Raw genomic sequence first — 15,417 nt, forward strand, 5'->3', positions numbered from 1 at the left:
GTTTATCAACCTCCTCACTAAGGGTCCAGCAGATCCAATTTAATATTCTGCATCGTACTTATTTGACGCCAAACAAGATTAAAAAGTTTGCAGGTGATGAAGTGGACTTCTGTCCAAAATGTAGAGCAGAAGGATGTGATTTTTGGCATTTGATCTGGCAGTGTAGGCCTTTGCAGGAATTTTGGACGGAAGTGGACATTTTGATTGAGATGGGCATTCCCCGTGGAGAGATGGGCCCCAAGGCTTTAATATTGGGAGTATGGTCTGGGTCAGGGCTAACGCCGGACTCAAGACAGCTGGCTATTGCTCTCTGTTCCCTTGCCAAGGCCAGCATTGCCAGACTTTGGATGGCCGAAAAAGCACCCAATATAAAGGAATGGCTTAATATGGTTAATCTTACCTATGAAAACGAGAGAGATGTTTTTCTCTCGAGAAATAATATTGATAAATTTCACTCAGTCTGGGAAAAATGGTATCACTCCCCTTACTCTAAAAGAGTTCTTGACACAAATAGTTTAAATAATGGAGGAAGTTAGGATTAACATACACAAGGAATAAAAAATACAAGATATAACACTTAAATTAAGATTTAGTAAAGAAAAGGAAATATATAATAGAGGCACGATTGCACGATAGGTTTAAGAGAAATATAAACAATCGACTAGTATACGCCACGTAAACACTAAGGGGTTTATTCTAGTTCGTTCTTTCTGACAAAATCCTTCTTAGATGGACAAAACCATGTGCACTGCAGGGGGGCAGATGTAACATGTGCAGAGAGAATTAGATTTGGGTGAGTTATTTTGTTTCTGTGCAGGGAAAATACTGACTGCATGATTTTACACTTCAATATAGATCTCACTTTGAAGAAAAACCCCACCCAAATCTAATTCTCTCTGCACAAGTTACATCTGCCCCACCCGCAGTGCACATGGTTTTGTCCATCTAAGAAGGATTTTGTCAGAAAGAATGGACTAGAATAACCCCCTAAGCTTAAAACAAGGCTTGACACTTAATGCAAGTTGCACTTTATTTATTTTTTTTCCTTTTCTTTTCCTTTTCTCAAAAAGGGGTGTCGGGGGAGAAGGATAGGGAAAGAGAAGAGGGAAATCGTAAATAAAGTCACCAAGGCACGATAGGTTTAAATATTTTGATGAATAATCAATAAGCTTCACTAGATGGGAAATAGGCACCCAAATACGAGCGTGATGAAGGGGAAGGAATGGAGGGGGAAGAAAGGGGGAGAGAAGAAGGGAAAAGGGGGAAAAAGAAATCTAGGGGTCCAGAAGCTGAGACTGAGGGTGCTTGAACGGGTATCAATGGGTATTAGCGAATCCTAAGGATTAGGCTTTTCCAAGGGAATTAGGGGACTAGTGATAGCAGGACTAGGATGGCAATCCACCAAGTGTTTTTTTTTTTTTTTTTTGTGTGTGTGTATGTAATTGTATGGAATGTATAATATAAATGTCTAACTTGACCTGACAAACCACCGATATTATTTTATATATGTATGTGTCACTGTTGTATGTTGAGTATATGTATTTTGTATTTTGTAACGGTAAAAACTTAATAAAGAGATATTTAAAGGAGAATGAAATAGATGACATTCATAATTAATTAAGCAATTGCTTAAGAAAAATATTGATATTTAGTTTAAATAACAATATTGTATTTATTATTTTATACTAAAATATTGTAGCACATCCCTACATAATAGGAATAAACAATGTTAAAAATTCATTGTTAGGAATTGTTCTTTAGGGTGAATATAGTATTACTGATGTAAAGAAAGTATTAAGCTAATTGCGAATAAATGACAAGTTCAGATGTGTACTGATATCCTTCCAAAGCTGTCCAACTTGATATAAATCTAGTACAAATTCCAATTATAATTTAAATAACCTGTTCTGCCACACAGCCTATTCCTATTATTATAATCATTATTATTATTATAATAATAATAATAATAGTTATGTATATAGCCCCAGCATCTTCTGTTGTCCATTACAATCGAGAACAAATCATTAATAAAACATTAATCATTAATAAAACAAAACTAGGTCTTACAAGCTTACAGTCTGTAGGGGAAAAGGTGCTTGCTAGACAAAAATAATGACTATATACTGTACTGTATATCAAATGGTGCAGCCAGATTGCAAAGGATCTTGTTGGGATGCTGTCATGGGGTCAGTTAGTTTTTTGTCAGTCAGTGTAGGTAGAGGAAAATATGTATGTGAGGTTATGTGTGGACTGTATAGAGGGGATGCAATTGGGTAGGATAGTTTATGAATGTTATGTGGCTGGTTCTGGAATTTAATAAGCTTGTTTAAAGAGGTGAGTTTGTCACGGGTGTGGTATAGGGTACTGACAGTCGGGATCCCGACAGTCGTTAGCCCGATGTCGGGATCCCGACTGCCCGGATTCAGACAGCATGGTGAGCGCAACAAAGCCCCTTGCAGGCTTGCTGCGCTCGTCACACTGTGGGCACGGTGGCTCTCTACACTCGCCACCTATTCTATTTTGCCTCTATGGGGGTGGACCCCCATGAGGGAGAATAGCCGGTGGCCGTTGGGCAACATCTGTCGGAGTTTTGACAGTCGGATCCCGACGTCGGGTAAATGACTGTCGGGATCCCGACTGTCGGGAACGCGTCCGGCACCCAGTTTTCATGGAATGCTTGAAGGTTTGGCGAATAGAGGAAATCCTTGTTGTGCATGGGAGGGCATTCCACAGAGTAGTTTCAGCTCCAGAAAAAAATCTGTAATTGTAAACAGGAGCAGGTTTTGCTTTTGAATAAGAGATGAAGATCTTGGGTAGAGCAGAGGTGTTAATTTGGGAGACATTTTGAGTATTGAGATGTACGGTACTGTGTGTTGGTGTACTGTTGTTATGGCTTTGTATGTTAGCAAAATAATTGTAGATTGGATTTGATAAGACACATGCAGCCACTGTGAAGTGCTCACAGTACTTTCTATAGAAATATATAAAGAAATGTGGGCCAATTGTACATGCTGTAAATCTCCCACTGTTTGTATGTATCTTTTGTCACATACACACTAGGTGACCCCCCCAATATAGGTTGTGGTGCAGGGCCAGCAGGGGGTGCCGGCATCGGCAAGTGCTTACACACTTGCTGATGCAGGCTCCAAAGCGAACAACGGTGGGGGGGTGTCAGGGGGAGCGACGGCCATGCTGCCGCTGCAGCATGGTCGTCATTAACCAGGACCTCCCTCGAGCGGGCATACTGGACGAGGGAGGGGGTCGTTAATGTCACACATGAGTGCGCATAATTAATGACAGTAAGTGTACACACTAGAAGATAAAGTAAAAGGTATCTTTCAGAACAGGTTTTCAGAAATATATATTTTACTTTATCTTCTAGTGTGTATGGGGCTTATGAGAATGGAAGATTTGACAACTACATATTAATACTCTCTCTTAAGTTATACAGGGATGGCATGAGCTTATAATATATCAGGAATATCGGCAATGCAATCTTCTTACTAAAAAATATGCAAATTAAAGGGTTTCGAGCAGTTTTTCACAAAAACGGATCCAAAAGCCCTTTAATGTATTCAGGTGATACTAAACTAATGTGAAAAGGGTTTGACAACACCCTATTTAACATTATTTTAGTAAAAATAATGTTTTTTTATCGATCCTAAAGCTGGGTACACACTAGTAGATATATCTACAGAAGGATGGGGCAGTGTGTTTTCCATAAGCGCTGTACAATCTTTTGGGACTGACATCACAAGAGCTGTCATTCCCTGGCCTCTCCCATTGCGGCTGTACTTGCAGTCGGGAGATCACCCGTACACACAGCATGATGCGCCGATGTAGATACAAAGGGCATTGGCTGTGTTGCACAGCTGATGCAATATACAGTATCTGTGAACGTTGCTGTTCACAGATATATTGCTCTTACGTAAATATTTCGGCCCTTCAATCTAACGGGCGATAGATCGGCCAGTGTGTACGCACCTTTAGATTATTATTCCAAAGATTATCTCTTCCAGAAGAAAATCTAATGAAAACAATGGGCTTGGGGCCTGATTCAGATCTTTATTGGGGGGTCCCCTCTGCTGACCAGTCACAGTGTTCATGTTTTGGCGGAGGGACTTTGTATAAAAAGTGTCCCCTGGCTGTGGCATGACACTGCTGGCTGTTGGAGATGGGTGCTGGTTCACAAGTATGGGGGACCCCTAGTCTTTTTGCCTCCCATATTTTTGTAACCAGGACCACTCCATGAGTTGGTTTCTTAAATACGAGGGGACCCCATCACTCCCCCCCCCCCCCCCCCCTGTATTTGGGAAACCAGGACTGGCTCAAAGAGGACGGTGCTGGTTGTGCTCTGGAGGGGACACCACACTCTTCTTTTTTTTTTTTTTACACACTTTTTTTTGGAAGAACCATACACAGATCTCCCTAATTTGAGCATGGTTCTGTCACACCAGCCTCGACCCAGTCTATTTAAAATCGCACCCTATTACATTTACAATTTGACGTATTTATGAGAAAACATCCAGATGTGATTTCGAATGTGCACATTTTCGGTCACGGCAAGATGTGCAATTTTTACTGCACACTACACGTGCGATTTTTGGTAATCAAAAATCCCACCCTATTACATCTCATCCTAAGTTTGAATTAGGCCCGATGTACTGTACAGACTTGCAGCTCTTCCTCTTACACTAGTATTTAGCAGAATCCAGTGACCCCTTGTGGTGCTGTCTTTTACTGCAATATCAGAAGGAAGGGACATTTACAGTATTCATTCATAAGTCCTAAAATAACTCAAATACAGTACTCTCTAAATTGGAATATTTATCAGTATAAATAACTGATATTTCACACGCATTATCAGCAACACTGTGCATACACAATGTTCTATATATATATATATATATATTGATGTTTTGACAATCAGTATCAGTAAAATCATAATGAAAAGCATCCAGGCTGTAGTATGTACGCATCTTCAGTGTCATATCCTGTGCATATATATTTTTCCAATAGCTACTATTCAGGTGCCTTCAGGGTTTGATCCGCTATACTATCCTTCCTGTTTCTGTTGTTTTTGTCTATTCAATTGGCGTATCTATCAGGTTGTTTATTTTTATTATCATTGGGAGTTTTTTTGGTGCCCCTTTACTCCTGGCCCATGGCTGGCCTTAGGCTATATGGGTGTAGCTGCCCTCATTGTCATGTGTTGGGGGTTTAGTATTGTAATGTAATAATAAAAATCACTGTATACATCCCATATGTGGCAAGCACACTGATGAGACAATAACATAGTACTGGCTGACTCAGCCTACATATAATAAATGCCAGGACTGCCAGCCAAAGGTTATAAAACAGGATCTCTGATCTAAGTAAATAGAACGTTTGTGTAAATATAAGGAGAGCTTTTGCTGCAGAGAATAACATGAGATCAGCTTTTACTATTCAGTTTGTAGGAAACAACAAAGCATTTGGATAATTTATCTGTAACCGAGATACTAGTTCTGCAAGTGCCATGAGAAGTTGATGTGTCAGGTTTTTGCACATTGTCATAGGGCAACATATTGCAAATTGAGAAATGTCACAGTTCAATACTTATTCCACCAATATGGGCAGAGTGATGGGAATGTCTTAATGAGGATTGGCAGGAGGCACATGTTAGTACTGTAGGAAATGGGGGCAGGGCATCAAAGCATGTACTTGCTCTGGGGCCTACACTCCATGCTACATCTCCACTAGGCCTCACGCTTTCTGATGGAACCCTTGACTGTCGACATTCTGCATACCAACAATTCATCCATGGTGACAATATAATGACAAACTGATGTATGTCAACATGTTAACTGTTGACAAGTCACCATGTCAACCCCATTTCAGGACTTTATTGCTTGCAATAAAGGCATACACACATGAATGGGGTCTGCCCTTATCTGTGAAGCCACGTACCATAGTCTATGGCATTTTGGGGTGTGGTCGGCCATGTGCCATGCCCCATTTTCGTCATGTTGGTTGCTTGCCCAGTGCTCAGTTAGCTGCTTTATTGCATTTGCAAATGTAATAAAATATACTTTAATATATTGATCTTCATCTGTGTATTGCTAGAAATGTTTAATCCCTTCCTTGCTGAGTCTTTGTTTGTGCAGAACCTATGTTGACACTTTTTGGATGCATCACATTTCACCATCAACATCAACTCTGTTTATGTAGTACCCACACAAATTACACCTTATTTGTTTTCAGAAGACTTTGAATTATTCAGAAAATAGAAATAGTTTGTTTATATCTTCGTAAAAATAGTTTTTTTTTAGCTTCCAACATATAAGCAGTAGCACATCTCTAATTGAAATTCCAATTGCAAGATAGTGGACTTACAGTAAAGCAAAAGTACTAAAGGGACGTATATTTTCAATCCACCACTATACTGTGGTCTTTCTCTTGGTATATTGCAAACAAAATATTTGTATTTAAAATGAAATAAAATACTCACAGTGAGAGTTTTCACTACTCCTTCGGAATCAACTATTGAAATAAAAAAAAGACTCATCAATAGTAATTGTGTTATCATAATATACACGCTTAACAGTATTTATGCACATTAAAACTGTACGTGAGAAACGTGGGAGAAGTAGGTTTCTATCAGAATTGGTAAAAGATCACTTATCTTTTCTTGCTAATACAATATTTAAACACTTTTTATAGTTACTGAGGCATTTTATCGATGAGCAAAAGTGCTCGAATATATGCATCCAGCACATACAATGTTCATATTTCCCAGCTGTCCGTCCTGACCATCCCCTGCCAACAGCAGCTTCAAAATGAACCCAAAGAATGGAATGGGTTTCCATTCCCAAGTCTCCAAACTTCTTTGTTTTCTTTTTTTTTTAAGGTGGAGGTGTAACTGGTTCCCCCTACAAACCAGGTGGTGAACTGTTACACCCTGTTCCCCCTCACTTTAACCCCAGCATATGGTACAGTGTCTTTCTTCAATAGGACCAGGCATGGCTGACTGCTGTCTCCCCAAATCTTTTTCTTAGTGATTGGGCACTATCATCACAAATTGGCCTGATTTAATGTGGGAAGCAGTAACAGCAGCCACTACTGCTAAATGATACTAATACAGCAGGAGGTGTATTGTAAATAGACGTCAACTGCTGGCATCTGCTATCCTCTGCTACGCAGTCATGAGAACACTTGCATGAACAGCGGCCAACTCAGAACACCGTAAAATCCACCACCTCACTCAGTGTCAGGAAAGCCAAATGCGGTCTGTGACTGCACTGGATATACTGTGACTGGTAGTGATTTTTTATTGGAAGTCTACCTGTCAGTCACAGACAGTCCCATTGGGAGTTGTTTGCTCCCTCTGGACTGTGGGACTGCCAGACTCAGCTGTTATAAGCAGAGGGCTGACTTAATTTAGGAAGCCACTCCCTGTCTTTTGCACAGTCCAACCCAGCTTCTATGGACTACAGTCTATTCAGTACATGGAAGCGGGAGTTATCACACTTGCAGTCGCACCATGGTGTCTGTGCATTTACCAGCCTTGGCACCTGCCAGATCCATTGCACATGTGCTGGGGCCCAGGGCTGCTGGGTCTCTCCTCTCCAGGAATGGGGAAGCAGCAGCCTTCCTGCCAAAAATAAATAGGAGCCGCCACTGGGCTTTGCAGAGCTGCTGGCAATATCACAGACAGACATCGGCACAGGTGCAGTACAGGTCCTGTGCATGAACTGATTGGTAAACATTCGGGGCAAAATGTCATAGGGTGAGAGAATCAGAAAGTGAGAGATTTGGTAAGAAGTCTCCAGTTTTTGTAAAGTGGCAATCATTGACACTGCAAAACCAGTTTGATTTTGCAGTGTAAATGATTGCCGCTTTAAAAAAACTTGAGATTTTCTAACCAAATCTCTCACTTTCTGATTCTCTCACCCTATTACATTTCCCCAACGAGTTCTGCATAAACCAGTGGTTCTAAACTTTTTTGAATAAAGGTGCTCTACAGTAACAGAATTTTCTCCACGGCACCCCTAGACCAAAAATGTATAATTTAAAAAATAGGGGGAAAATACACATTAAATAAATTGTGTTCATATGTCATCTCTACGTTTCATGTCAAGGGAAACAATTTGCTTCTGTTTGTCCACATATATTTTATGATTGGCATCCGCAAGGATTAGTGTTGCCAATTACATAGACCATATTTAATTTGAACTTTCCGGGACCACCAACCTCAGGCACCCCTACAAGGATTCCAAGGCACCCCAGGGTGCCACGGCACACAGTTTGTGAACCACTGGCATAAACCATTGGGTTTTTGTACAATTCTGAATCAGGCCCCTTTTGACAGACAGTTGAAATTAAGAAAATCAACTATATCTCCACTATGTATTGGGTCCAATCCGTAGGTGTGTGCCAGCTATGAAGTACCCCTGGCACACATCTATGTGCAGGTGAGGGGTGAGCAGTTGCATGTGCCAGACAGCAGTGAGCAGCGGGGCAGACAGCGGCAGATGCCAGGCAGTGGTGAACGACGGGTGCTGGGCGGCAGGGCAGAAAGCGGCAGAATTTATAAAAAAACACTTTCAAAAGACTGGCCGGCCGCTAATTGGCTGAGAGAATACACTCAGCCAATCAGCGGCCACCCAGATGGGAAACTGTAAAAATGGCACGTCAAGTGCCAAATCGTAAGTGAGCCTCCCGGGGAGCTGCTGGGGTAGCTCAGGGGGAATTTGGTCCGACTTGTCCTGTATGGGGGCCTTTACACTGTGATGGAAATTCTGTCAAATACTTCCGTGAATACAGGCCTTAATCTGTCCTACAGTGTTAATGAACTTTAGATTTACTCAATCAACAGCAGAAGTATTACTGCATGCATTGATTAGGTAGCTTAGTGATACAGATAATGATAAATAAACATTAAAACCCATTTAAGTTTTTTTAGTTCCAGGAATACAAAGTTCAACCATATTTATTCTAGATAGAAAAAGTAATGTACAGACTAAAGGAGCCTACACACGGGGAGATTTGCTGAGCATTCTGAGCGATGCTAGAGTGGAGATTGCTGCCCGGCTGTTTTATGTGTAAATTACGCAAACCCAAAGCTGCCTGGAAACACTCTCTACCGCCCTGCAGCCAAACAGTTACTGGCTGTAAGCATGCTAATTGTGCTAATTGCTGGATGGCTGATAGCAGGTGGAGAGAGCAATTAGGGGGCCAGCGCCGGAATCCCCACTGCCGTGATACTGAAGGTAAGTATGCAAGGGAGTGCTACCATCAGGTTAGGGGAAGGGGGAGTTGGGATTGGGTATTACAGGTTGGGAAACACTTAGTTGGGTATGCGGTCCCTGGGTCATTAATGTCTAGGTCGACAGTCAATAGGCTGACCACTAATGGTCAGCAGTGACTAGGTTTGCGCTTAAGAATGGTCGACATGCCCTAGGTCAACATTGACAGAAGGTTGAAGGTCACAATCTGAAGGTTGACATGGACATTGGTCGACATGAATATGGTCGACATGAGTTAAAAAAATATTTTTTTTAAAGGTGGTTTTTCATACTTTACTATCCAAGTGGGCATAGAGTAAAAATATAATAGTGTTTCGAGTGCAGCGAGGGGATGTGGTACACTTATACACATATCCAGGTCAACAACTTGTCTATCATCTATACCATCATCCTTAGGGGTAGGCTATGGGGATGGGGTGTTAAGGTTAGGCTGCAGGGCAGGGGGGTTTAGGTTTAGGTGGCGGGGTGTGTGGGTTAGGCAGTAGCAGGAAGGGTTAGGCAGTGGGAGGTTAGGCTATGGAGAGTAAGGGTTGGGGGGGGGGGGGGCAGAGGGAGAGTAAGTATACTTAACTCTCCCTGTCGTGTTTCTCTTCTTTGTGATGCCGGTGTCGTTTTTCTGACCACCGTTTAAACACAAAGAAAATCCCAAATATGTGCTTCCAGAAGGTTCACTTTGGTGCTAATTAAATAGCTTTGGGAGTCCATTATCCCATGGTAAATTACTAATTAATTTATCTCCTAAATATTTTGGGTTGTTTTCTTACTTGGACACCACATTCAGGGTGAAATTTAATAGAATGAGAGAATCAGAAAGTGAGATATGGTAAGAAATCTCCAGTTTTTTTTAAAGCGGCAATCATTTACACTGCAAAACCAGTTTGAGTTTGCAGTGTAAATGATTGCCACTGTCCCAGCGCTACAAAGGCTGAGAGCATCTTTGGCTTATGCGTCTCCATGGAGACGCATAGCTCAGCCAATCAGGGCTGAGCTATGCGTCTCCATGGAGACGCATCGGCCAATCACGCTCTCAGCCTCTGTAGCGCTGGGAAAACGCAACAGAAGCTGTTAGCGGCATCGGAGATAGTCGGTTCTCCCCGATGTCAGTGCGGGGAGAGCCGGCTGTGAAGAGGACAGCGCTGGATCCTGGATCGGTGAGTATGTGGGTGTAAAATTGAGGTGTGTGGATGTGTATGTAATAAAGTTTTACTTCTCTGTGTGTGTGTTTTCTTTTAACATTCTTTTTACAGATGGACTACAAGTCCCAGCGGGCCCATTAATGCCCCGCAGGCTGGGACTTGTGGTTCTCCAAGTCCCAGCATGCGGGGGAGGTCTGCTGGCACTTGTAGTTCTCCTGCATCAAGCAATGTTATGTATGTAAGATTTAACCATATCAGGCCGGCGTCCACTGGCCACGGACGCCGGTGACAGCCCCGGGCTTCAGCCCTGGACGGGTGAAGCCTGGGGGGGACCCCTTTATTGGGGGTCCCCACTCCTCCAGGTACCCCATCCAAGGCTGACCAGCCACGGTGCTCATGTTTCGGCCGGGGGACCTTATATAAAAAGTGTCCCCCAGCTGTGGCATGACACCGAGGGCTGTTGGAGCCCGGTGCTGGTTTCAAAATACGGGGGACCCCCAGATTTTTTGTCCCCCGTATTTTTGGAACCAGGACCGGTCCAAGAGTCCGGGGCTGGTTTCAGAACTACGGGGGACCCCTATGCTTTTTGTCCCCCGTATTTTTGTAACCAGCCCCGGCTCAATGAGGGGGGGGACCCCACGCTATTTTTTTTTTTATTTAAGAACAAAAAAATCGCACATTTTCTTAAATTCGCACATTTTCATGTCTAAAATTTGCACATTTTCATGCCTAAAATTCGCACATTATCGCACCTAATCGCACTTTTTTCTCTGAAATTCGCTTCTTATTAAATATGCGAAAAACTGCCAAAAAATACGATTTTAAAAAGTGCGATTTGGTGCGAATTTTAGACATGCCTAAAAATCGGAACCCATAGAATGTCACCCCTTGTGTGTGTCAAGTGAGATAATGTACTGTATTCTCTATTTTTTTAGAGGTCCTCAAGTACCCCCAACAGTGCATGTTTTGCAGGTCTCCACACAGAATCACAGGTGCTATAATTATAACCTGTGGATCTTTTCAAATGTTTCTGAATAATGAGTGCACCTGCCGGGTGACCTGGAAAACGTGCACTGTTGGGGGTACTTGAGGACCAGGGTTGGGAACCACTGCATTAAAGGGATGCTTTATCACTATTTGTTCTGTGATAAATTAATTTAAAAATAATATATTAAAGAACACACATTAATGACCATAAATTGCTACATCAATAAATAAATACTAACTTTAACTAACTATAAACTAAAAAGAAGCATTGCAACATTGCATTTGAAAACAACCACCAAATATTGAAATGAGAAAATATCTTCTAACTGAAGTTAATTTATATAGTATAGATGATATCAATATATTGTTAGACCATCACCTTTTTTTCTTAGAAAAAAAAAATTATCAACCCTTCTATCAACAGGTGATACAACTCGTGACTGATAAAACGTATTGAGTATTAAAAAAAATGGTGCTCCATCCAATCAGTTCCTAACTCTCATTTTTCAAATACATGACAGGAGCTTATTGGCTGGAGCACTATTTATGATGGCCAACAAGTTTTATTTATTCACATTCAGTTGATAAATGAGGCCCATAGTTTGGTGTGACGCTTCACATAATAGTTAATGTGCTTTCTATTAGGGCCTTAGAATAAAGCTATAGGACAACAAACTGTCTGGATCTATTAAATTTGTCCCTGCACAACTTACCAACCATAAGCCAAATACTGTATATGCAAAAAAAAAGTTAAATAAAAACTCAGTGAAAAGATGTTTTTAGAAAAAATTTTTTGAGAAAAACAAAACTTGAGCAATGAATGAAACCGTATTTCTTACATGCCAGATAGTCCTGCGGGACTGTCCTTGCTCTAACGCGAGCTGCTGGTCCATCATATACCCAAAAAGGAGTAAGTGAGGGAAAATAATCTAGCATGTACTCCAGCTGATCACAATAGGTGTTTTCCATTCCTAAACAAAAAAAAGAAAAAGAAAAAATATATTTTGTATTGATCAAGCAAGTGAAGAAAACTAAGGATAAAAACAAATATGCCACAAAAATGCACTGGAGAATCCAAGTGGCTTTGTAATCTGTGATTCTACACACATCAATAAAATAACATTGTCTATATTGCCAGGCTCCTGGCTAATGTATTTTCTGAGGGTGCGTGGATTACATTTATGAAAAATCTTAACTTACCTTTTCTCCATCTGTTTCCATACGGTGAATGGCTGTGATAGCTCCAGACATCCACCAATCAGCATGCGAACAGCCACTTCAGCACCAGACCACCCCTGCTCAAGGGCCCCTTAGAACATGCTGCACATTTCCATTAATTGTGTGCTGTAAACGTTGCCTGCCGCCCGGCCGGCACCCAAATACCTTTGCTAGAATGTTAGGGGATATGTATCGAACGCATTCCCTTGCATGCGGCCGCATGGAGCAGAAGTCATTCAGTGGTCGCTGACCATGGGATGATTTCTGCAGCCTTCACTCTAAAAAATAAGTCAGTCCATATTTACTTCTCAGATGCCCCCAGATCACCGTAAAGGGGGCAGGTGCTGACGTGATCGGTAGTCAGCCACCTGCCCAAGCAGGCAGGGCCACACCTGCATTCTCAGGGGAATGCCCAGAGTGTTTGTAGGGATGCCCATAAAATGCTACCACCCTCTCCCCTACTCCGACGAAAGGTCGCTTGCTCCCGGGGATTTCACATGCACATATTTTCGCATGCTCAGACCCCGAACATCGGGGAATGTGCCAAATTTGGACTCGTACTAACAAGTCTGAATCGGACCCATACTTACCTGGAATGACTGGGAGACTCCCAGAATGCAGAAAGTATGGATGTCCTTCTCAACCCACCTTATTCCTAGTGAAAGGGGCAGGATGGCAAATGCAATGCTGCAAAATGTAGGGAGAGGCTGAGGCCAATATGATGTCATTATATTATAATTGCAACATTTTACATGCACCCCCTCTTCATAGGCCTGCAATTCACTCCATGCTACCAGTATGACTTTATGTACACATTATTTAGTTTAGCCTTTGCCCTGCTCTAGTGAAATCCCGCCTTACGAATGAATGTGCACACTGTGCGAATGGATGTGCACGGCTGCACAATTATTTGTACTTGAGCAAATATGTCCAATTCCTGATGGAAGCCGCTCATCATCGTATGAAGTTTACACTGGGCACCAATCATCATAGCCGCCACGTAGCCCAGAGCTTATTCAGCGGCTGTGATGAATACAGGCACAAATGGGCTGGTACTGATGTCGTCCCCCCCCAAAAGGCTTGGGTTTGATTTGCATTTTCTGAGGCACACCTACCTGTAGCATTTTTTTTCACATGGCCAGCATTTTCCCTGACACTCCCACTGATAGGCTGGTTACCACCTCTAGATGTCTACTTCTTGTCAATCATCTTACAAACAGCTAGCAAAAGGAAAAAGTAGCCATCTTTGTTCACAAGCCCTGGTTGCGCATGCACACTGCAGCTCTTGTGCATGCACAGTCTAATAATAATAGTCGCTCGCTGTGCAAATTCACAGCAGTGCGACCAGGTGTTACTCAGGCCCATAGAGACTCATGCAGAGTTGGACACATTTTGCACAAGAAACACACACATAAAAGGATCCAAAAAAGTTGCACACAATATAAGTATATTAAAGTCAGGCTTAAAATGTATCCTACTAGTTAAAACCTCAGCAATATATGTGTATGCACATGGCAAGGGGACAACTAAACTGTGGGGGTTATTTTGGTTCACTCTTTCTGACAAAATCCTTCTTAGATGGACAAAACCATGTGCACTGCGTGTGGGGTAGATATAACATGTGCAGAGAGAATTAGATGTGGGTGAGTTATTTTGTTTCTGTGCAGGGTAAATACTCACTATTATTTTACACTGCAATATAGATCTCACTTTGAAGTAAAACCCCACCCAAATCTAATTCTCTCTGCACAAGTTACATCTGCCCCACCCGCAGTGCACATGGTTTTGTCCATCTAAGAAGGAATTTGTCAGTAAGAGTGAACCAAAATAACCCCGTTTCACATTTGTTTCTTATACAGAGGTATATTTATAATAAAATTTCAGATCAGCTTAACAGACCAAGTTGAATTTGGCATAATGATTGTACTGTGACAGAAGACATACCATGATCAGCGACCAATATCATATTCACACAGTTATGTAGATTCCTTTGCTTGAGTCCATCCATTAACATGCCCACTGTCCTGTCAGCGCGCAACAATGCGGTAATCACCTAACAAGAACATAATTATGATAAAATAAGTAAGACATGGTGGTTATAAGTGATACGACAAAGCAAAACATACAGATTTCAGTAAATAAAAAATAAAACCCTATAAGATACAGATGGTAAATGCACTAAGTAGAATAAGTGAAGCGTTGGAGTGGGTGAAGGTACATGTTATCCCTAACCTCTCAGATTAAATGTTATTTTCAAAAATGCCTCCCTACATTATTTGACAACTTGACCACTCTATTGTCTCCTTATTAAATTGATAATCAGATTTAGAGCTACAGAGTATCATTCAAATTGTAAAGCTTATTTGAAGATATAGAACCTGATTGCTGAATATGCCATTAGTGTGTTGCAGTGCTGTGTATAGCTATAGCCCCTCACTGGCACTGGGAAGAGTAATGTAGATGATTGAGTGGATTTTGAATTAAAGTTTTGAGGCATATTCAAAATGTTGCAGTAAACCACCTGCTAAGCATACATAGAGCCAGTTACATCACACAGTGTTTCTCCAAATAACAGGAGTTCCAGCACAATGTACATATAACATGTGGAAAAAGACAACTATAACGGTTATAGAAATTATAAAAAAAAAAAACTCTCACAGTCGACAAACTGAATGCAACTGTATGGTTAATGCAAATTAATAAGAGGATTATACTTTCCTATCAGTTCATTTGACCCATGATTAAGAACTGAAAGTTTTAGCCTACTGATATAGACATCAGCAATGATG

The 15,417-nt window shown here is 41.5% G+C and overlaps 1 protein-coding gene across 1 annotated transcript in view; it reads right to left on the bottom strand.

Annotated features, from left to right (window-relative positions):
- ENPP3 (ectonucleotide pyrophosphatase/phosphodiesterase 3) overlaps window positions 1–15,417 on the bottom strand; it is a 128,110-nt gene that overhangs the window by 42,495 nt on the left and 70,198 nt on the right. The window contains exons 12-14 of the mRNA XM_083176707.1: window positions 14,573–14,681; window positions 12,250–12,381; window positions 6,491–6,522 (exon numbers count right to left, since the gene is read on the bottom strand). Of these exons, the coding sequence (XP_083032833.1) occupies window positions 6,491–6,522; window positions 12,250–12,381; window positions 14,573–14,681 (273 nt within the window). The remainder of the gene's footprint in view (window positions 1–6,490; window positions 6,523–12,249; window positions 12,382–14,572; window positions 14,682–15,417) is intronic.

This window comes from Crinia signifera, chromosome 3, assembly GCF_055691185.1.
Source record: "Crinia signifera chromosome 3, ASM5569118v1, whole genome shotgun sequence".
Lineage (NCBI taxonomy): Eukaryota > Metazoa > Chordata > Amphibia > Anura > Myobatrachidae > Crinia > Crinia signifera.